Source organism: Sceloporus occidentalis, unplaced genomic scaffold, assembly GCF_023333645.1.
Source record: "Sceloporus occidentalis isolate IW3139 unplaced genomic scaffold, rSceOcc1.0.p SCAF_7, whole genome shotgun sequence".
In the NCBI taxonomy this organism is placed as follows: Eukaryota; Metazoa; Chordata; class Lepidosauria; order Squamata; family Phrynosomatidae; genus Sceloporus; species Sceloporus occidentalis.
The window spans coordinates 11,277,655-11,301,037 of NW_028316987.1; the positions used below are offsets into that span (position 1 = coordinate 11,277,655).

General features: G+C 42.2%; 1 protein-coding gene across 1 annotated transcript; it reads left to right on the forward strand.

Moving 5' to 3' along the window:
- The first annotated feature begins 150 nt into the window (after positions 1–150).
- Positions 151–23,383, forward strand: LOC149309176 (leucine-rich repeat-containing protein 3B-like). Its single transcript, XM_089531194.1, has 2 exons — positions 151–299; positions 22,210–23,383. The coding sequence occupies exon 2, from the start codon at positions 22,315–22,317 to the stop codon at positions 23,095–23,097; it is 783 nt and encodes a 260-aa protein (XP_089387320.1). The 5' UTR covers positions 151–299; positions 22,210–22,314; the 3' UTR covers positions 23,098–23,383.

Below are 23,383 nucleotides of genomic sequence, written 5' to 3' on the forward strand. Positions count from 1 at the left end.
GACACACACACACACACACCTCTCTCTCTCTCAATAGAGGAGCAAAGATCCAATAGATCCAAAGGTGGGCTAGGAAGGAGCTCACCTGTCCAACTCCAGGTGTGTGGAGGATGCTGGAGAAAGGTCTTCTTCTGCTTGGATCCTGCAGCTTCGAGGGATAAGGAGAAGCAAAGAGAAGGGAAAAGGCAGGGAGCTGCAATGCCTGTTGCTCAGATGGGGAGCTCTCCTTCTAGCCCTTCTTCGCCTCCTCCTTCCTTCCATCCCTCCTCAGGCTGCCTCTCAGCAAGTGGCCGAGAAAGGTGAGTCTCTTGGGGTGGCTTTCTCCCTTCCAAAGGAGGTCTGGGCTTGGAGGACCCTCAGTCCATGTATTGGTAGACTCTCAACTCCATCCTCCAAAGTTGGAGTGCTGTAAACTCCTATATGCTTTCCCTCCCCATTTCATGAGAAGGTAAATAGGGGAAGGCTTGGTCCCAGTTGCCCTGGGACTGGCACTTACTGCCAAGGAAAGGTGCCCCTCTTGTTTTGCCCTTGTTTTGCCCAGGAGAGAGGTGGCCCTGGCAGGCTTCAGAGTGGTCTCCCTCTCAGCCTCATCCTCCCTGGAGGGCACTGGCAGACTTCTTTTTATGGTCCCAGGCATATAGACCTATAATAAGATATAAGATATAACATATAAATATAAAATATATAAGATATAAAATATAAGATATATCTTTAATATAAATATAAAGTATAAATATATTAAATATGTATATCTTTAATATAAATATAAAATATATAATTTAGTATATATATATATATATCTAATATAAATATAAAATATATGATATATAATATAAATATAAAATATATAATTTAGTATATATATATATATATATCTAATATAAATGTAAAATATATAAGATATAAAATATAAATGTAAAATATATAAGATATATATGATATAAAATATAAGATATACCTTTAATATAAATATAAAATATTTAAGATATAAAATAGATAAGCTATAAAATATAAATATAAAATATATAAGATATAAAATATAGCGCACATGAAATATAAATAGAAAAGAAGATATAAAATATAAATATATAAGATATAAAAGATGTAAAAGATATAAAATATAAATATAAAATATATCAGATGTAAAATATAAATATAAAATTTATCAGAAAAAGGTGTTTATATATATATATATATATATATATATATATGATATAAAATATACCAGATATAAAATATAAGATGTAAAATATCTAAGATATAAAATATAAATATAAAAGATATAAATATATAAATATAAAAGATATAAGATAAAAATTGAAATAGAAATATATAAGATATAAAATAGAAAATGAAGTGGGTTTTTTAATATAAAATGGGACCCCCCAAGCTTGATTTTAAAATGGAAGGATGACATTATTGGGGTGTCTAAAGAGAATAAGGGTTCAGAAAGGGCAGGAAAGGGGTGTGTGAAGAGCCTGCCTCTTCTTCAGTTGCAGCCAGGTAAGAGCTTCCCTCCCCAAAAATAATAATAGGCTCCCACAAAATACCCTTGGAAAAAACAAACAAACCTTTCTCTCTCTCTCTCTTCCCGCCAAATTCCCCCTGCTTCACTCCCCCCCCCCCCTTAGCTTTTAGAAACAGTGGGAAATGGTGTTATTATCAATGAAATGGTTGCATGTTGTATATAGTGTGTGTCTATAATGTGGATATGGAGCTAGCAAGAGACCCTTGCTGTGTTAGGGAGGAAAGCTGATTTGGTGCCCTCTCGTGGCTCCCCCCTTTTTTCTTTTCCCCCTTAAAAAAATAATGATTTTTATACTATGCAATGTGCAATGTATTATGTATCTATAGTAAAAGTGGGGGGGGGGGCATTCATTCTGTAAGCATCCTTCTCAAACCACCAGAGAAAGAGGCAAGGAAAGAAGACCTGGGTTTGGAGAAGACTTCATTGGGGATGGGGCCACTCTAGGTCGCCTCAGTTGTAAATCTCTGCAGCAAAATGAATCTGAACAATGTTTTGTGTGTGTGCGCACGCATCTGTGCGCGGAGGTACTTGAACCTGACCTGTTCACACCTTTTCCAGGGCTGATTTTTAAACCTCATATTCATGTTCTATTTTCAGTTCCCAATTGTTTTGCTTTCTGGTAGCTTGCAACAGATCTGATGGTTGTGTAGACCTTTTCTCTGGCTCTGCATCAAGATGACACACACACCACACACACGCATGCATGCAAGAACTGATGAAACAGCAATATAAATAAATAATATAAGCAAGGATGAAATTATGGTTAGATCCCCTCCTCTGCATGGAATATTTGTGACTTTTCTCCATTTCTAGAGTTTAGGCATCACTCAATAGCGTACATTTTGTGTAATCACATGGCGCAACTCTGATTCGAATTTTTGCCACGCACATCATCTGCCAGACTTGCTCCCCCTCTTCCCAGCCCACTATGGCTTTGGAAGATGGATCGTCGCTATTTTCGTGCAGCCCTATGCTACAACGTTATTCTATATAGTTTTCCTTTTTCTTCTTTTAAAAATCTGCTTCCCTTCCGAGGAAATCTGTTTAGCAGGACTCTGTGCCTCCGAATTGTATGTGTAAAGAGAGGTGTGTTAACATCAGCCATAGCAAGCAGGAAAGAGGTGTGTGAAGAAAGGGTTCTGTGTTCTGGTTAAGCAAAATCTGGCTTCTGAAGATGTGTTTTTCCCCCTGGAAATATATATGGGAAGAGAAAGGAAAACAAACTGCAGTCTGGAGAAATACTATCTAGGAAGGAGAGGGCATGGCATGGTCCAGGGAACATGATGTTTCTATGATGTTTTTAGATATGATTGCCATTGTATGGAGATTTCCTGGTTGTAATCCCACTTTGATCCATTGGGAGAAGCGGGAAAATACAAATGAAATGTATTATTATTATTATTATTATTATTATTATTATTATTATGGATGCTGTTTAGCTGTGTAGAAGACATGTCTCCACTAGCAAACAAACAAACAAACATGGATGTTATTTAGCTGTACAGTGTAGAAGACATGACTCCACTAGGAAACAAACAAACAAACGCATGAGTGCCACAGTTCCTTACATGACTCTTGCAGGTATGACATGGATTTTCTGTTTTAACAAATATAAGAGCCAGCGTGGTGTAGTGGTTTGAGCATTGGACTATGTCTAGAGACCAGGGTTCAAATCCCTGCTTGGCCATGGAAACCCACCAGATGACCTTAGGCCAGAAGTTCTCAACCTGTGGGTCGCAACCCCTTTGGGGGTCGAACAACCCTTTCACAGGGGTCGCCTAAGACCATCGGAAAACACAGCTCCTTTTTCTGTCTCCAGGTGGTCCGCCCACATGGGGATCACCACAACATGTGGAACTGGATTAAAAGGTCATGGCATTAGGAAGGTTGAGAACCACTGCCTTAGGCAAACCTCACTCTCTCAGCCTCAGAGGAAAGCAAAGGCAAACGCAGAACAAATCTTACAAACAGAAACAAAAACCAACACCCATGATGGATTGGCTTTAAGAGGTAAAGGTAAAGGTAAAAGTAGTCCCTTCACATGAATGTCTAGTGGTAACCGACTGCAGTGCTCATCTCCATTACTAAGCCAAAGAGCCAGCGTTGGTCATGTGGCCAGCATGATGCTGTTCCCTTCCCACCGAAGTGGTACCTATTTATCTACTTGCATTTGCATGCTTTCAAAGTACTAGGTTGCCAAAAGCTGGGACTAGTGATGGGAGCTCACCCCATCATGGAGCACTCGGGCTCACAATCTTACAATTGTCAGAATTGACATCTTAACCACTAAACTATCACATCCCACTGGATTGGCTTTAGGGTTACAATAAGTTGGAAATGACTTGAAGGTACATAACAACAAACCATCAACATGGTGCGGAATGAATTGGTGGTCTCAGGTGGCAATAGCTGACAGACATTGGTGGCAGCTTCCCTGCCAATTCTTCCAGAATATCCTGGCTGTTCCCATAATGCTGAGGTCAGAGTTGTGGATGACCCCATGAATTAGCTGAATATCACACTAACTGTTATAGCACTATAACAGTTAGTGTGCATCAATAGAAGTATAGTGTCTAGATCAAGAGAAGTAATAGTGCCACTGTATTCTGCTCTGGTCAGGCCCCACCTAGAATATTGTGTCCAGTTCTGGGCGCCACAATTCAGAAAGGACATTGAGAAACTGGAGCGTGTCCAAAGGAGGGCGACAAAAATGGTGAAGGGTCTGGAAACCATGCCCTATGAGGAACGACTTAGGGAGCTGGGGATGTTTAGCCTGGAGAAAAGAAGGTTAAGAGGTGATATGATAGCCCTGTTTAAATATTTGAAAGGATGTCATATTGAAGAGGGAGCAAGCTTGTTTTCTGCTGCTCCAGAGAACAGGACCCGGAACAATGGATGCAAGCTACAGGAAAAGAGATTCCACCTGAACATTAGGAGGAACTTCCTGACAGTAAGGGCTGTTCGACAGTGGAATGCACTCCCTCGGAGGGTGATAGAGTCTCCTTCCTTGGAGGTCTTTAAACAGAGGCTGGATGGCCATCTGTCAGGGATGCTTTGAATTGGATTTCCTGCATGGCAGGGGGTTGGACTGGATGGCCCTAGTGGTCTCTTCCAACTCTACGATTCTATGATTCTATGATTCTATTCCACTTTAACTGCTATGGCTGCCTCCTGTGGAATTCTGGGTTTGTAGTTTAGTGAGGCCTAAGATCTCTCTGGCTGAGAAGTCTAAATGCCCCCCTGAACTGCAAATCTCAGGATTCCATATGATGTTGCCATGAAAGTAGAATAATAGCGTTACAAACCTTAGTGTGATAGGGTCCTAAGTCTGTTGCCTCAGGGATAGTGGAGGATGGCCTTCCCATCTCTGGTATTGAAACCAGAGTCAGTAGCCAGGTTAGCTTCTGGTGTATGGGAAATGAGAATGGGGATTTGCTGTCTTTTCTTTTGTCTCTGGCAGCAAAAATGTTTTAGACTTTCAGTGGTATTTTGGCCTATTGGTCAAAGCTGGCATTGTATTCTTTTTCAGGTAAACTGGTCTCCATTAAATAGCTCTTTCATTAACTTCCAAGACAGTCAAATTGTAGGGAAATCAATTCGGTGACATAAATACTACAGTTGTTTAATTATTTGAAATGTTTTTAAAAGCTGCCCTTTAGTGTAATAAACTCTCAGGGCAATTTACAATATTCATAAAAACAAATGTCAAAGAAAAGGGTATTTGAAGCAGAAGAGTAGAATGCAAGCAAAGTGATGAAGGTTGCAGTCCTGTGCATATCTATCTGGAGAGTAAGACCCATTGAATTCACTGTGACATAATTCTGAGTAGACTTTTATAGGGTTGTAAAACAACACACACACACAAAAACCTCAAACCACTACTGTAGGAGTTAAAATAATCTGTCTAAAATGATATTGAGTGGAATACTGGACATCATGACTCTTTGCCTAGTCCCAAAAAGATATTAAATTCAGCACCTGGCAGACCTTTCCTGGAGAAGGGATTCCATTTATAGGGTGCCACAGTTGAAAAGGCCCTGTCTCTGCTAACTTAAGAAGGCAGGAGGGATCAGAGAAGGAACAGTGGTGTTTTATAATCTTACTGTCTGAGAAGGCGCATGAGAGAAGATGGTCCTTTGGAGAGCAAAATCTTCATGCTCTGTGTTGGCTGTGTGGGAGCTGAAAGTGTATTTCACACTGAACCTAAACTCATTGTCAATATACCTTTATGCCTGTTGTTTTCAGATTTTCAGTACCTTCTGTTTATAAATATTTTCCACATTTTAGTCAACTAGGGCTGCATCCACACTTCAGAAATAATCCGGCTCTGCCACAACAAACTACAGATCCCAGAATTCCATAGCATTGACCCATGGCAGTTAAAGTGGTGTCAAACCAGATTATTTCTGCAGTACAGATGCAGCTTAAGTAACCCATTTGTGACCAGAGGATTCTGGGACTGCATGAGGGTGCCATGTACTATCCCATTTCACATTATGCTATTATAGCACTATGATCCCTCTTTAGCAGCCATGGATGCATCCAGTGGAATCTGATGCTAGTAGTTTGGTGAGCCACTGGAATTCTCTGGCTGAATTCTAAATGCTCCTCCCTAAACTTCAAATCGCAACATTCCATAGGATATTGCCATAGTAATCAAAGTACTATAATCATTTAGTTTGGTGATATGGGGCAGAGCATGACTGTGATGGGGTGGATGATGTGAGGGGACTCACAAGCCCCCATGCCATCATCTCTGCAAAAAACTGCAGTTTCATTCCCACAGTGGCCCAGAGAGGGATTGTGATGACTCTCCTTATCTCATTGCCATCCTCTGCATCATAATCTTGCTCCTCAGTGCTCTGTGCCAACCAGCTGGGCAGCAGAAAGGGGAGCAATGGAATATCAATGAACAGAGAAGTTTAACACCTCACACCAATCTCCACATGCTGCGGGGGCAAGAAGGAGAACATGAATGTTGTATATGTGGAAGAAAGGGGGTGTTGAGGATACCAGGCCTGGCTCTACTTACTGTCAACCCAAGACCAACCCATTACCACTTTGCAGCTCTGACCTAATGCCACTCTCTTCCACCCCTATTTTAAGGTCTAGAAACTTGTTTTAAAATGGGGATGGGGTAGGATCAGGGGCATCACTAGTGACACCACTGCTCCCCAAACATCTTATCTTTTCACAGAAATGGGTTGTGGCATTTGTCTGCATCCCTTTAAATGAATGAGTGGCAAGGCTCAGTGGGAGGAGAGAGGAGAGGCCCATTTTTTAACACACACACACACAGAGGAATTAAGACTTATGAGAAACATTAGTACAAAAACATTACTAAGGATTCTGTATAATGTGGTATGGGAGGAGTTCAATGGGTGTGTGTGTGACGCCATGAGTTACTGCATAGGGTGACACCAACCCTAGCGATGCCACTGGGTAGGGAAGGAATAATGCTGATAATTTCTATATGTCAAATTCTTTTGTAGCACCAAATTTTAGGTTTATGTGGTACAATTTTGGAATATTGTTCTACTTTTAATTTACCATTAAGTGTAGCAGTGTCCATGAATTTTTTAACAGTTCTGCCTTCCTTTCTTTTCCTATAAGCAATGGGATGGTCAACCTGTGGCTCTTCAGATGTGGGCCTACACCTCTTATCAACTCCAGGCAATTGCCATTGGTGAGTAACGATGGGAGTTGTAGTTCAACAATATCTGAAAGTTTGCATAATTGTCTCCCATAGTCTATAGGAACTCAATGGTCATTCTCATGTTCCTTACAGTGCCTCAGGGGTGTAATCCAGAAAGGGGACAAGCAGCTGTTCCTTTTCTGCATGAAGCATGCTGCTTCACCTTTGCTACTTGGAAGTTTCCAAGTCCTGAGGTTTTAAAAGGGTGCCTGCTCGCTTTTTCACATTTTGCTATGACTCCAATATCTTTATTGATCAGGTGTTTAAAGCTACAGTTACTAGGGAATTTGTGAATGTAATGATAGAGCTATCTTTCACAGGCAAACAACATACCTTACCAACTATCCCGATTTGGCAGGGACAGTCCCAATTAATCCTCTGTCATCCCAGTTTTTTAGCTGATTTGAAAATGCTCCAGTTTTTCGCTTCTTTTTCTCCTTCTCCACCACTTTTGTCTTCAGTTTGCTTCAGATGCTTCAAGGTGAGTTCACAGTAAATAGAAGTTTGCACTCATCAGTAGTGGAGAGAGGAGGGGTGAAATCTAATACTTCCCAGTATGGTCAGGCAAGAGCAAACTACTGCAGCCTCTGCTATCTTGTGAGTTCTTCTTCATTCATAACTTTTGCCATCTCAACCACACTCTAATGTAATTTGGACACAGGTGTCCTAGTTTTCATCTGTAAAATCTTGGTAGGTGTGCAACAACTCTAGAAAGGCCTAAATACCCTAAAGGTACCAAATTCTGATTATTCTTTCAATCTAACAAGGGTCAGCTCTGGTTAGTACTTGGATGGGAGATTGCCAATGAATACCAGGTGTTGCAGGCTATATTTTAGAGTTAGAAACTGGCAAAACCACCTATGAGTATTCCTTGCCTAGGAAAACCCTATGACATTCATGGAGTCGCCATAGGTCAACAAGCAACTTGAAGGCATGCGCACATGTAATCACCTTATCAGAACCATGCCTACCATGGCATCTGATCACTGTGCCATCCTCCTTCCCAGATTTTAAATGTTGCTTCTTGATGTGTGAGTTGTCATTATTGCAAGGACAGGAGGTAGAACGAGCTGTGTACTGCAAATGCATTGTGTATTTGTAAATCTGGCTCTAGGTAGTGCCATCTTTGTATTTGACTGTGTTTCAGAAGGTAACCTCTCTGGCCATTGTGGAGAGGAAGCAAGAGGGGGCTGTCCTGCTCCAAATAGGACTTTGCACGAGACTTATCTTAATCCTGGAACTGGCTCTGAACAATGTAATCTCCTCCTCTTGTGTTTTATGGCAGTAGTACCTGCTTTTGAGCCAGGCTAAATACCCGGAGGCACCAGATCCTGTCTGATTTCAGAAGCTAAGCTGGATCAGGCCTGGTTAGGGATGGAGACTGCCAGGGAATAGCAGGTGCTGTAGGCTATAGCTAAAGAAAGGCATCTGCAAACCTCTGAATAAATCCCTGTGACAGAGTCATCACAACAACCACCTGCATTTTGCTCAACCTTCTGAATGTCCCCTTTCCAAATTTTGTGCCCACATATTTTTTTCATTCCATCTGTCCACAGATAAATTGTTGTAACTTATCTCTGACACACTGATGATCCAAAGGAGGAATGGAAATCAAGAGCAGCTTTCTTTCTAGTCCATAAAAGCTTCCCTACTTCATCATTTGGAAGTGATTCTGACTCAACACAAGATATATGCTAAGGAGGTAATGGCAAGCCTGCCCTCTTGTGTTGCTGTTAGAATGGGGATGACCTAAAACCCGTGTTGAAAAATACAACAAGCATGAAACAGAATGCAGTACTTGATAGTCAGACACTCAAGTCATTTCAGGAGGAGATTGTGTGGCTCTCCTGATGTGACTGGACTATATCTCCCATCACCCCTCATTACTGGCTATGCTGACAAGGGCTGGAGGGCTCCCATTCCTTTGTCAGCATTCCCCTCTCCTGGCTGGGATACAAACCCCACTAATGTCTGAAGCTGCATTACCTGGTGTTCTTCTCGATTGAACTCCAAGGAATCTGTTCCAGGGCAATACTTGCTAGTCTGAATCTGGCCAGTTTCTTGTAGGCAGGGCTTTCCCATCCTTCTTGGCACAGTTAGGTACCACAACTCATCATCTGCAAGGCCTGCAAACACTTAGTGAATCCCTTTTTGCCATTTAATGGGATTGCCTTTCTGGCAAGCACTCATTTGCTTGAAAGGAAGGAAAGACCCAAACAACTTTGCTTGGCTCCTTTCACAGAAATCTGGACCAAATTACCTTCATAAAACACATGGGCTCAAAACCTTTAATAGTTCCACAGAGACAGAAGACAATTTTCTAAAAACCCACAGCCCATAATTGGCTTTTGAAAACGGGCAGAGGCCTATTGATCTGAGATTTTGGGAGACAAGCCTGCTTCTGATTGCATAGTTTTGATCACAGCAAGAGTGGATTATTATGCTTGGTGCAGAGTTTTGTTTCCTGGCTGGATTATTATTCTCTCTGCCTCTTTCTTTTGAAGCTTAAAAAACAGAAGAGTCCTTAGCTCTTAGGAATACAAAGTATGCTTTGGAAACATGAGCAGTGTTGGGTGAATTTTGAAAAGCTAATGTTTGGATGGGGGTGTTGGTGGTTTTTTTAAAAAAGAGATTAAAATAACAATTTATCAGAACTTGCAAAAGTTATTGTTTGGACAACAATTCCTAGGGGCCATGATGGCTGGGGGATTCTGAGAATTGTACTGTAGTGTAAAAAATAACTTTTTTTCAAGCTCTGCTCTTCAGCTTTCTCCCTTGTATCCCAATTGCTTCCCTCGCTCTTTATGGCAGGAGTGGGAATTGTTCAACCCTCCAGATGTTATTGGACAACAACTCCCAGCATTCCTCACCATTGGCTATGTTGGTTAGGGTTGCTGGGACTTGGGAGTCCAAAATCTGGAAGGTTATCTGGTTCTGACTGCTGCTGCATGGTAAGATGCATTGTATTTCTACTTAGGTGTTATCTGCAAGGCAAAAAAACAACAACCCATCCTCATCCCATGGCTGGTGCTGCTTATTTGCACGATGCATGGTGACTTCCAGCAGAATGCTGTGGGCTTTCCCTGTGAATCCAACTTTGCCCTGGAACTGTCAAAGTCAGGAAACCACTGGTGTTTCCCTGAAATCCTACGGTGAGCAAATAGCTGGATTGGACATGAATTGGGCTGAGCCAGCTGTTCAAATGCCAGGTACCATGCTATCCCCCTTCTCTGCACTGAGCAGTGCAGGGAAAGATGGCGGTCTGTCCCCAGAGCAGCTGCTGCCACTTTTGTACATGTAAGAGTTCTGGACGGGCCACCTGGTGCACCATTGCTTCTGAGGGTTGACTCACCCATTCAGTCAATGAGAACAAAGGGTAGAGGGACCCCTGATCACATGGCTGGGGCCTTTGGACCCCATCTGGGGACATGGGACAGGCCAGCCAAATCAATGTGGTATTGGCCTGGTTGTTCTGTGCAAATAATGTTGCGGTGCTTCACTGGGTGCAGCCAGGTGTAGTGGCCACCATTGTAGACAAACCAGGGCCAGTTTCAGAGCATAATGGTTAGAAAAGGCCCTGGACTTCTGGCCAAAGCAAACAGGATCTTAGATAATACCAAACCCTGGGAAATCTATTCTCCCTGCCCCCCAGTGTTGTAGTGTAAAAACAGTAACATTGCCATAATTTCTTAACCGGCACCTATACATACATACATACATACATACATATTAGCAGATATGCCTTGTAGCACATCTACAGCTTGAAAATATTTTTTAAAAAATATAAATCCCAAAGAACAAACATTACACGAGACACCGTTTTCCTTTTATGTCATTGTATTTAATGGGACTTGAGCATCCATGGTCTTTGGTCTCCAAACCCTGGAGGACACCAAAGGCCCACTGTAATTGTCCAGTGTGAAAGGTATACTGGGTCATGCAGGTATCATTTGTAAGTCACATATTTTGTTGTTGTGTGCCTTCAAGTCACTTCTGACTTATGGCAACTCTAAGGCAAACTTATCTTGGGGTTTTCTTGGCAAGATTTGTTCAGAGAGGGTTTGCCATTGCTTTCTCCTGAGGCCGAGAGCATGTGACTTGCCTAAGGTCATAGACAAAGATATTTTGCTGCTTGAGATGAAAGGACAAGATGGCACATACGTACACCCTCCATCTCATGTACAGAGGCTGACTAGACTGGCAAATGAATCTGCCTTCAACACTGGCATGCAAATGAGTCCAATATCACATTTGAGACTAACTGGAAGAAAGAAGTTGGTAGCATGAGCTTTTGTAGACTTGAGCCTACTTCGTCAGATGCATGCCTTCTGCACTGGCAGTAGGATAGTCTCTTCTACCACACCAGAAGGGACCTGAGCAATTCAGGCAGTGCAGGACAGGCTATGCATTATGTCCAGCTCTATCTTCCAAAAATAGAGGAAAGTGGTGGAACAGGTGGAGAACTGCCAGTTTGTTGGAGAACATCTCCCACTTGGTGTGCTTCCTTTGCTCTTCCTAATTGGATTGCTGGCCCTGAAATGTTAAATCCTGGGGGGCAGGGGTAAGATTCCCCAATACAGTACTATTTCCTGCTATATTCATGGGCTCATACGAACATATGAGGAAACTCAGGGTATGTGTGTTTGTGGAAGAGGAGTGGTTCTCTGCCATTTCATTAGTTGAGCTGAAAAGTCACTTGAAGCTCTGGAATATTCTGCAATTCTAGTCTTTTCATATCTAACTGTGTGTCTATATTATTCTAGAGAGCCACTTCCATAACTGCAACCCTTTGTTTTCTTCAACCCAGGCAAGTGACTAATCAGAAAACCAGCCTTGGGTCATTTGAGAACATTTATCATTTTATCAGTGTAGCAGAAATGAGATCTGGAGCAAACCACCTCTGAATAAATCTTGCCAAGAAAACTGTATGATAGGGTTGCCATAGGTTGGAGTCAACTTTGAAGGTACATAACAACAGCAGCAGCAACAAGAAGAAATATAGTACATTGCAAACTATTCTGGGGGTATTGCTGCTATTATGCTTGCTGCTGCATTTAAAAATGTTTTCAGTGCTGTACAGGAATTAAAAAATAGATTGCCCTTGCCTGCTGATTTACAATCTAACAGATATAGCACAAAAGGAAAACAGAATGGGGAGGGAAGAGGAAAGTATAAAATTCAAATCTCATTCATATGCATACATGCCAATTTAGAAATAGTGGCTATAGTTTAAATTGAAATGCAAGGCCACAGAGAATTGGAGAACGCTGTGACCAGATGACTTGCACATCTGTTCCAGTCTGCTGTTCAGGAGCTAACTTTTGATGGGTGACTTCAAAGCCCTGTTGCTTTCTTTTATTAAGGTAGTTCCTCTTTAAACCCTGCATCAAAAGGACAGTCCTTCAAACAGACAACTTTAAGTAGAGGATTGCCCTCTGCCAAGCCTTCATATAGAAGACAGCCCTCTATAAAGTAGGAACGATAGGTTTGCTATGAGTCTTAGGCTGTTTTCTCCCAAGAGCTTGGTGCCAAGGATATGTGTGGCCTTATTTCAGTGCAGAGAAAAGGCAGCTGTTGACTATGTGGGCACATTTCACAAAGAGCTTATCTGATGCCATCATGTTTTGGTACCTCCTTCTTCTGATTTCCTTTTTCTGTTAGTGGTTTCCCACCCTGCTGACGTTACTTTTCCGGATAGGGTTTATTTTTAAAAACAACAACAACAATGGATGGGGAACATAATTACAAAATTTTATGTGGATCACTTAAGGATTTTTGACCCTGTGTGGCATTTTGGCGACGAGTCATTTTGAACAATAGAAGCACAAGCAGTTTGTTTACACTTACTTGATTTGGCAATGAAGAATCTCTGGGCCTAGTTGCAGGGCTGGTGTTAAACACAAGCTAAGTATGGAGTTTATCTCATGGCTTAAAAACCTGACTTACCCCTGCTGCATTTAAATCTCTTTCAGGATAAAGTCGGGTATTATCGCACGCAAAATGCAACCTATGCCGCCGCCCAGCTGAATCCCGGCTAACTGCCAGCTAGAAGCTGTGCTCAGCTGGACAATTTGCAAAGCCAGGAACTTCCTGGTTTTGAAAAGAAACTGGTTGAATGTAGCTTCTGGACAGAAGTTAGCTGGGATTCAGCTGGGTGGTGGCATCGGTGGCATTTTGTGTGTGATAATACCCATCTTTATTCCCAAAGAGACTTCAACATGGCAGGGGTAAGGCGGGTTTTTAAGCCATGCGATAAACTCATAAGGTACAGTTTAGGCCAGGGGTGGGAATCACTTCACCTTCCAGATTTGGTTGGACTGAAACTCCCAACATTCACTGCTATTGGTGTATGCCGATGAGGGCTGCTGGGAGTTATAGTCTTAACAAGATCTGGAATGCCACGTTAATTCCAGCTCTGGTTTAGGGCCTCAGGTTACAAAGGGCCCAGATACAAAGAGTAAATACATGACTAAGCTGCAGGTGTAGGTAATGCTATGGAGCATCCTAAAGTTCACACAAGCTCTCCCTTTGAGTTTGGCTAAAAATGATCCACTCCAGTTTTTAGTAACAGAAATGGAGAGGGGGGCTGGTTGGGTTTTCCCTTCAGCAGGCAATTTCAGTTCATTGGCTGGAATTCAAAGGGCCCATTTAAATACTATTGCATTCACTCTACTTCCCCAAATGATGAGACGGTCTAGGAGGTCAGTGCTTATAGAGCTTCTTTGGGTTCACAGTGAAGAAAGGCAGTGCTGGCTTATTGGCATTTACCGATATTTTAGTTGATTTGCCTATATGCAAGTTAAGCATCAGTGGAGGCTAGAGTTGGGTGAGAATTTTGCTTTATTTTATACTTGATCAGAATTTACCAAAATCCACTATTTTTGTCATAATTGGAATTGAATTTTTTTAAAAAAAAGAGATATAAAAATAAATTTAGCAAAAGATAAACGGACAGAGTTCTCTGTGTAGGTCCTCTTAAAATGTTGTATTTAAAAATTTGGCACCTTGTGCATTCAGTCATATTACATAGTGCCAACTTAGGATAGATACTCTTTTTCTGAGACATTCCTCATTTTTAACACCTACAAAAGGCAGGCAGACACAACATGTTACAAATAGATGTACAGGCAAATCTCAATTTGTGTCACTTCTATTTGCAGCATTTCAAATTTAATATTTCTCCAGCAAGAAAAGTAAAATGAAAGTCTCACCTACAGTACGTGGGGTGAAAGTGCAGTCTTGGTGCTGCTAGAACGAATGAGTTGCCTTCTTAGAAGGAGGAGCACGGGGAGAATGAAGAAACTTGAAGTTACTGTTGTTGGCAGAATGGGGTTCTTTGCCTTCTTAGAAGAAGGTATGAGAGAGAAAGAAGATGGAAATTTGGAGTTTCCTTTACGTGTTTAGAAATGGTGTATGTGAGGAGAATGAAGAAACTGGCATCATGGAGTTTTTGTGTTGCTGGAAGGGATTTCTTCTGCATGCTTTGATGGGAGGGTGAGCAACTGGAGTCTTATCATCTGGAAGGGAGGGGTTTCTATAGCCTAAAAAAGGAAAGCACTGATTTTTATGCCTTAAATTTATTAATAACCTTGTGACTACTTCAGTTCTGTTGGAACACATCCTCATGGTCTCCAGTGTTACCCTACAGAACGTGCTCTCCTCATTTACAGTAGCCTCAATTTACATTGTAAGTTCAAGGCCTTGTCTTCATGGAGCAAAAGGCCCATCCCCTCCCCATTCTGGTATTGTCCTGTTTGGATGACGCATTGCCCAAACCCCAGTTCTAGTGTGGGCAGTCTGGACGATGTCCAGCATGTTCCGCACCAGAACCAGTGCATAAAACAAATTAAAATAATTAACTTGTTGCTCCAGATCTCCCAGGAAGATCCTGAGCCCTCTATTTCTGCATGGCAGCAGCTGTCTACCACCACTGATCTACCACATCTACCGCCATCATCGATCACTCATTCTGAGGTCCGAATGAGACACCTAGCATGTGACTGTTGCTGGGTGCCTCATTTTGACCTCAGAAGTAAGTGACCCATGGCTAGTGGCAGACGTGTCAGGCATCCCAGTGCAAAGAGCAACCAGAGGATGGAAATGAAGGCCAAGGTAATGGTGGCAGACAAGGCCTAATACTGCAACCCTAACATAAATCAAGACTTGGCTGCATCAGTTTAATTTAGCTGGTAGACATGGGGGGAAGAAAATGATTTCAATTAATTTGATATAATTTATCTAAATTTTGAAATGTTGTCCTACCCAGGATGCAAAGAACCCAAAGTTTTAAAAATTCAAATGTGGGAAAATAATGAAAGTGATCAGCATTCCCCCATGCTAGTGGAGTCACAGCTGAAATATTCTGACCAACAGCTGGAGTCCACTGCTCCCACATGCATGAGAGAGATTTAGAGGATAAGCACCTTCAGATGCCTTTAGTCTACAGCAAAGCTTGGAAAGGTTACTTTGTTGGACAGTAGTCCCCAGAATCTCACTACACAGCATGACCAGTAGCTGGAGATTCTGGAAACTGTTGTCTAACAAAGTAGTCTCTCCAACATTTATCCCATAGAGCCTGATCTTGCCTCTCCATTTCTGTATCTCTCCTAATTCTCATTCAAACTGCAGTCTGCCTTCACACACAGATGCCTAGATTACATCATCCTTAGCTGGAGGAAAGGGAGGGCTGCCCCCTTCTCTGATTGGTTTTTCCTGTTCAGAACATCCCAGAATGGTCCTGTGTCAAAAAGCAAATGCCTAATTGTGAGTTGTCATGGAGACACATCACCTGTCGTTTCTCTCACAAAATGATGTGTCTGACCACAGCCTGGCCATGAGGTTTCACAAACTTTAGACTGTCCTTCAGATTTGTCTATACAGTATGAGGGGGAAATCCTGAACACCAACCTACCCTGAATCTGACGCAATCAGTTCCCACAAAGCACAACATTTTCCCTACATCTGATGTGATCAGGACACATGACACAATGCCCTATCCAAACCAAACTTGGGGTATACTCCCTTAATCTAGGTTTTAAAAACACATTTTTTTCTCCAGACTTTGCAGAAATCTCTGGTGTTTCCTTCAACATAGACTAGTGGATCCACATTGGGTTTGGGAGGTAGGTGTGGGGAGGCAAGACAGATGCTGCCTGGCAGCCACCACCCTAGCAGCTCCCACCATTGACAGAGCGCTGCCTGGGCGCATCCATTTACCAATGTTTGGACCAGTTCCCACCTGGAAGAACATTTAAAGAAAGGTTTTTTTCCTGCTTGTGAGGCACCCAGTACCTAATCTCAGAACTCACTGCCGTGGCACTCAGAAGAGAAAAACCTTTCTGTAAAAGTCTTTCCAGGTGGGGAACTGGGTTTTTCTCTCCTTGGTGCTGCTGCTAGTCGCACACTCTGAGGTCAGAACAAGGCATCAGGCACCTCACAAGCAGGAAAATCCTTTCTTTAAATGTCATTCTGAGTGGAGAACTAGCCTGGCCATTGGTAAACTGAGGCTCCCAGGCAGTGTCCTGGCTCTGAGAAACCTGACAGGGAAAAGGCAGGAGTGGTGGGAGTTGATGGTGGACAATAGGAACATCCACATTGTAGACACCTAGTGAAAAGAAAACAGATGGGGGAGGCTTGGAGCAGAATAGATGAAGAGCCCATTTTTACTTTTCTCCCAAGTGTGGACAGGTCCAGACTTTAATAACCTTCTCCTAACCAAAAACCCCTCCCTTGACTCACTATGTTCATTCAGTTGGAAATGTTGCTTTATGGTTTTTAACTCTCAGAATGCTCCATGCCATTCTGTGGTTAGGGTTGGCAGGTCATGACTATTCTAGGCCCTGAGACTTCAGGCTGAAATCTGACACTTGGAGATGATTTTTATTGATGTCATGGAGGTAGTCCCTGATAATATCATAAGAAACATAACCTGGTGCTGTCATTAAGCATGACACAATTATAAAGAGGATTGTTGTTGTTGGGTGTCTTCAAGTCATTTCCAACTTATGGCGACCTTAAGGCAAACCTGTCATGGGGTTTTGTTGGCAAGGTTTGTTCAGAGGAGGTTTTGCCAGTGCTTTCCCCTGAGGCTGAGAGAGTGTGATTGCCCAAGGTCACCCAGTAGGTTTCATGGCCAAGCTGGGAATCAAACCCTGGTTTCCAGAGTCATAATCCAACAATCAGACTACTACACTATGCTGGCTGTATGCAGAGGATGCAATTCAAATAAAGAAAAATCTAATAAATGAAAAAAAATGTCCACGCTTTTTAAGACAGTGCTGTTACCCTGAGATTCCTCCTTCTCACTCTGAAAACTAGAGAAAAGGAATCAGGCCCTGAGATCTGGCAACACTACTGCTTGTTTTGTGAAGCTGTAGTTCATGTGCCCATGAACATTTGTTTTATATTCCATTACATGAACAGAACAGAGGTTAAGCATAAGATCTTTGGTTAGCCTGTAAGGTTGCTCACTATGCTTTCTTCAGATGAGGTGAAAACAGTTCCTCTGGCAATCTACTGAAGCGATTAGAGAGCTTTAGAAGACTCCCAGCACACCAAAAGCCAGCAACTGCTGACTAGTGTCACTTTATCAGATCCTGGCCTAGTCATTTGAGCCGCTGTTTCTGTTTCTGTTTCATCCCAGAACCAGGACAGGGTTTGTCATCTGTTAAATGGTGGAATTTGACACTCTGCTGTGGCATTTAGTACCACGATCTTGCAAGACATTTCACTGTTGAACAGGGATACATTTATTGGGTGAACCAAAATGCACATAATACATGTTACAAGCTTTTGAAGCTCCATGGGCTCCTTCATCAGGCGCAGATGTTAAAATTATACAGGAGAAGGAAAAATATGATGATGTTAGGGTCACAGGCCTACATTTTGTCAAGACGTTGTCCTAAGTTAAGATGGTATGGAGGGATAGCCATGCAGGCAGAGGCCATGTGGGCTATGGGAGACAGTGGAGATTATCACATGGGGATTTAAAACGGGATGAAATGGAATGGTCCTGTCATGTTCACACAAAGATTTTCACATGATGTCACGCTCATCCAGTAGTTTGGTTATGAATAACCCATAGTCATTCTGGAATTTATCATTCATGGGGAAACTCCATTAATGGTTTCTCAATAGCAATTTATTTGCGCTGCTGTGAACATGCAGAAGTCAATGACAATTCATTCATGCTATCACAGAGTTTTCTGGACCTTTTTCCAGACTGCTTTGCTTTGCGGTACAGACAATTCATTCTTATTGCTGTAATCAGATTTGTGTCCGTTTGAGGTGCAGAGTACAATTTTGTTTGAACTAAATAAACATAGGCACGGGACAGACCGCCTGAAAAGGGCGGCCTGTCAGTGGTCTTTCCCCCCCTGGAGGGACGCCACAGCCACCAGACCGTGCGGTGTCCATCCGGAGGAAAAAGAATCCAGAAAAAATGGGTTCTTTTTGTGCTGTTGGGCGGATGTAATGAGTGCGCCAATGGCGCACCCATTACATAAGCGATAAGCAGTGACATGCAGACACCATGTGTCTCTTATATCACAATGGCGGCACCCCGTTTGGCCAGGGCGCTGCCATTATAGTGCCACCACGCTGTGTTAGGGTTAGGGACCGTTTGGTTGCCGCACGGTTCCTAACCCTAAAATCGGCATCAGCATGGCACAAAAGGGTGGTCTGTACCATGCCATAATTTTCTTAAATATAGAAATTTTATTTTATATTGTTTGGGACAGAACCATGTTTTCCAGACATGCACATTAGTGGGAAAATAACACATGCATGAAATGTTTAATCATGATATAATAATAATGCAAGAATGTGATTATGCAGAACACAAGTGCATTTCCCTTTTGTTTTTATATCATCATTATGGCGTGATTGCGCAGAAACATAGATCGCTATAGTGTTATGCTCCCCTTATCAGCCAATAGTGTGATTATTGTGGGATTGGCCCCCCCGTGTGATAACTTCCAGAGTCTTAAGGTCCAGGAGATAAAGAGCACTTTGTGGAGTTTAAATTTTATTTTATGGAGTTTAAAATTTTATGCAATACTTTTATTTTATATAATAAAATTTTATTTTATGGCCATTGTGATGACATAGGGTGGATTCTTGCAGTGTCACAGTGGTGCAGCAGGTGGGATGTGACTGCTTCTGAATCAGTTGTTTATGGAAACAGATATGAGAGCAACCTAGGTAGAAGCCTGGAAGTTGATTAAGTGGGGAAAAAACTTCAGTTGTAGAGTTAGGTTTCTTGAAGTGCACATTTTTTGTGAACGTGCGTTTGGACAAAAATACCAATTTTGCACAAAACGTATGCTTTTGTAAACTTTTTTTCATGGAAAATGTATTCTTCACTCAAAATCCACAATTTTCATGCAAAAAACAAATTCTTAAGCTAGACACGGGGGTTCTGTGCAAGATCAGGTTTTTTGTGCACAAAACACCAATTTTATGCAAAAAATGCTCATGCATCTCTGAAGACAGTTTTCTCTGCAAAAACCTGTCTTTTGGACACACACACACACACCTTCATGATTTTTGTGGAAAACATCACCGGTATTTCTGCCCAGACTAATTTCCAGAAACATTTTGGGATGTGTATACTGGGTAAAAATGCAGCAATATTCAGAAAATCATAGAATCTTAGTTGGAAGGGTCCACAAGAGCAATGTAGTCTAACCCCCTGCTGTGCAGTAATGAACAACTAAAGTACTCCTGAAGGATGCCCATCAAACCTCTGTTAAAAGACCTCCAAAGACAGAGAGTCCACCCTTCCTCTTGAGGCAGTCTATTTCCCTGCCAAGTAGTTCATAAAGACGTTCTTCCTAATGTTTAGGTGGAATCTCTTGCAATTTGAATCAATTGCTTCGTATCGTACTGTCTGGAGCAGCAGAAAACAAGCTTGCTCTATCTTCTAGATGACATGCCTTCAGATATTTAAAGATGGCTATTAGGACAGCTCTCAGTGCTAGTGTGCATGTACCGCAAGGCCTGTGTTTACCTTGTCCTTATGTTGTCCTACACAAACAATGCATGCCAGTAACCCTGGGCTAGTCTGGACATCAATCCAGTGTTACTGGACCGATCTCAGCCAAAAAGAGGCATTAGCATGGGGCAAAAAGACCAGTTGTTTGCCACTGAGTTTCTTAAAAACTCTGCGGCAACAGCCAGTCAAGCACACCCCTTACCTGCTGCCGTTGTTGTGTGTTCCCTGAAGGCCCCTGTTGCACCCTGTGATGTCAGATGGGGTGCCTGGCCATGTGGGCATAGCCAGGTGCCTCTGTTTCCACCTTTATGGGCCATGATGGGGGCATCAGGCAGCAGCAGCTCCATGGTGCAGTGGTAGGCGTGTAGGGGTGCACACACCTTCCCATCATGTTGTCAGGCCAGGGACTGACCTCATTGGAACCAGGGGTAGGATACCACAGGCTTGGTCTGTCTGTTCAGGCCCTCCGATTTCTCTTTTCCAAGCTAAACATACCCAGCTCTAAGTCATTCCTCATAAGAGTTGGTTTTCAGACCTTTGAAAGTCCCTGAACATGCCCCAGCTTGTCAATATATTCATTTTCTCTTTCAGTGGGGAGAAAGTTACTGAAATTATTCAGCCTCACATGCAAGGATTAAATAATCAAAGACTTATATTCATATCACACACCTCTCTTTAGATGGCAGTAAAAGGGAGGGGGGCCCTTTAAAGAAGAATCTAGAGGACAGGTTGTTGGTGCAGAAGTGTTCAATGTAGGACTTTGAACAGATAACTCTAGTAGCTCTTTTCTGCATTGGTGAGTACAGTGGACTCTTGTTATAGCTGGGGTTTGGTTTCAAGATCCCCATGGATAACAAAATCCATGGATGCTCAAGTCCCATTAAATATAATGACATAGCAAAACAGTGCCCCTTATAAAAATGGAAAATCAAGGTTTGATGTTTGAAATCTATACTTTTTTTGAACATTTTGAAACCGTAGATGCTTGAATCCGTGTATAAAAAATCCGTGTATAAGAAGGGCCGACTGTATACTGTATCTCCAATGATTTGTTGTCATTAATAACACAGCAGCTAATGCTATACCTTATAATAACTCCAATTCTGTCCAGTCTTTGATGGCAGCTCATGGCAGTTCATTACAGTGGCCTAACCTGCAGATTGCCAGAGTATTGATAACTAAACATGACCAGGCTCTTTCAGTCCAGGAATTATAGAAGGCACACAACAGCCTCACCTGATGAAAGATGCTTCTGGCCTGGTTACTTGGACCTCTAGCCTCAAAGCTGGATCAAAGAACACCCCAGCACTGTGAAATTTGAAGGAACATCATCTAAATGCCCTTGGACTGCCCCGATTCTCTCTCTCTCCAATCTTGCCTATTTTAATTAATTTTAACTTACATTTTAGTGGTGTTATTTTTAGTGTTGTTATTTTAGGTTTAGGGTAAGAGATAAGGGGATATGTACTTTTAGTTATGTTTGGACTATGTATTTTATTTATGTATTTCATTGTAACTTGCCTTGATCCTTGTGGAAAGGTGGGATATAAATAAAATCTGTTATTATTAAAACCAGCTGTATGGTCAGTGTCTGCTTTCTCCCACATTTGAAATTTAGTATATTCTAAAAAGAAGCCAAAATAAATTGTCACTTGTCCCCATCATCTGTCTGTATGATTAAACCATGCTCATAGAAATAAACATCACCTTAACAGTGCAATCAACTCTACACACAGTGTGAATTATAGAATGTTTTCCTAATTCCTTCCACATGCAAATCAGAACCAACGACACAAGCAACTCAAGCTGGTCACACAGAACAAGAATATAAATTTGAGAGATGTGTATTGCCTGTAGGATGATCACTTTTTGTATGATCAGTACACAAAGCACCAGATACACTGGCATAGTATAAATTTGTGGGTAGAAATTTCATTCTGCTAATGAAACAATTGCTTCAAATCTAATTCCTTACTGTCCTTTGTCTTTCAGATAGTGTTCCTTGAGGTGCAGTCTTGGAAACTTCCTGAAAAGCAAAAGAAAGTGCAAGAAGCAACCAATGACGGAGTGGATGCTCCGCTATCCAGATGCCCCGAAATGCCTTTTCTGGACTGGTTCCTCTACCATTCGGTTGCCATGTGGTTGCTCCTCCACAGTTTTGTTCTAATGGGCTTTTGCTTCCACTCGGCTACCACCTTTCCCAAGGGCTGCTACCCCTCCACTGAAGATGGCTTCAAGACTTTCCGGTGCAGCAGAGCTCAGCTTACAATTATCCCAAAAGATATCCCTAACGATACCAATAAATTGTACCTGGATTACAACCAGATTTCTTTCCTGCCCAATGACGCTTTTCAAAATTTGCCACTTCTGATGGAACTAGACTTGTCACACAATGTCATCAGTCGTGTGGAGGTTGGAGCCTTCCGGGGTTTGTCAGAACATCTGCATTCCTTGGACCTCTCTTCAAACAAACTAGTGTCAGTCAACAAGGATGTCTTTAACTCCCTCAAAGCCAAAGCCAACCTATCCAGCAATCCTTGGCTCTGTGATTGCACACTCCAACAACTCATTGAGAGGGTTGAGTTGGTCGCTGGCACCTCTGACGGTATTGTGTGTGATGCCTCTGCCCGAAAGGAGTACATTGGCAAACCTTTCCTACAATTAGTGGGGGACATAGACTTCTGCAACATCTACAAAAAGACCACAGACATCGCCATGCTGGTCACCATGTTCGGCTGGTTCGCCATGGTGATCTCATACTTGATCTACTATGTCAGGCAGAACCAAGAAGATGCCAGACGGCACCTAGAATATCTCAAGTCTTTGCCCAGCAAGCAGAAGAAGTCAGAAGAATCATCCACAATTAGCACTGTGGTGTGACCAAAAAAACCCCCCACAAAACCCTCCTACCCCATGCACATCCTTAGAAAATCATGGGTCTGCTGGAGTAGATGGATTGGTTTCACATCTACTTCAGCTGGATCATGGCTGCCAGATGCTGGGATGCACAATGGCTGAAGAGACTGTTATTAAACAAACAAACAAGCAAAGACATTGGAAGGGTCTTGCCCATATAAAAGGCCGCCCTTCACCTTTACTTCAGAGCAATGAGCATCAAAAACCATGTCAGAGTCACAGCTATGGTTGAATTCTTTGGCACACTACA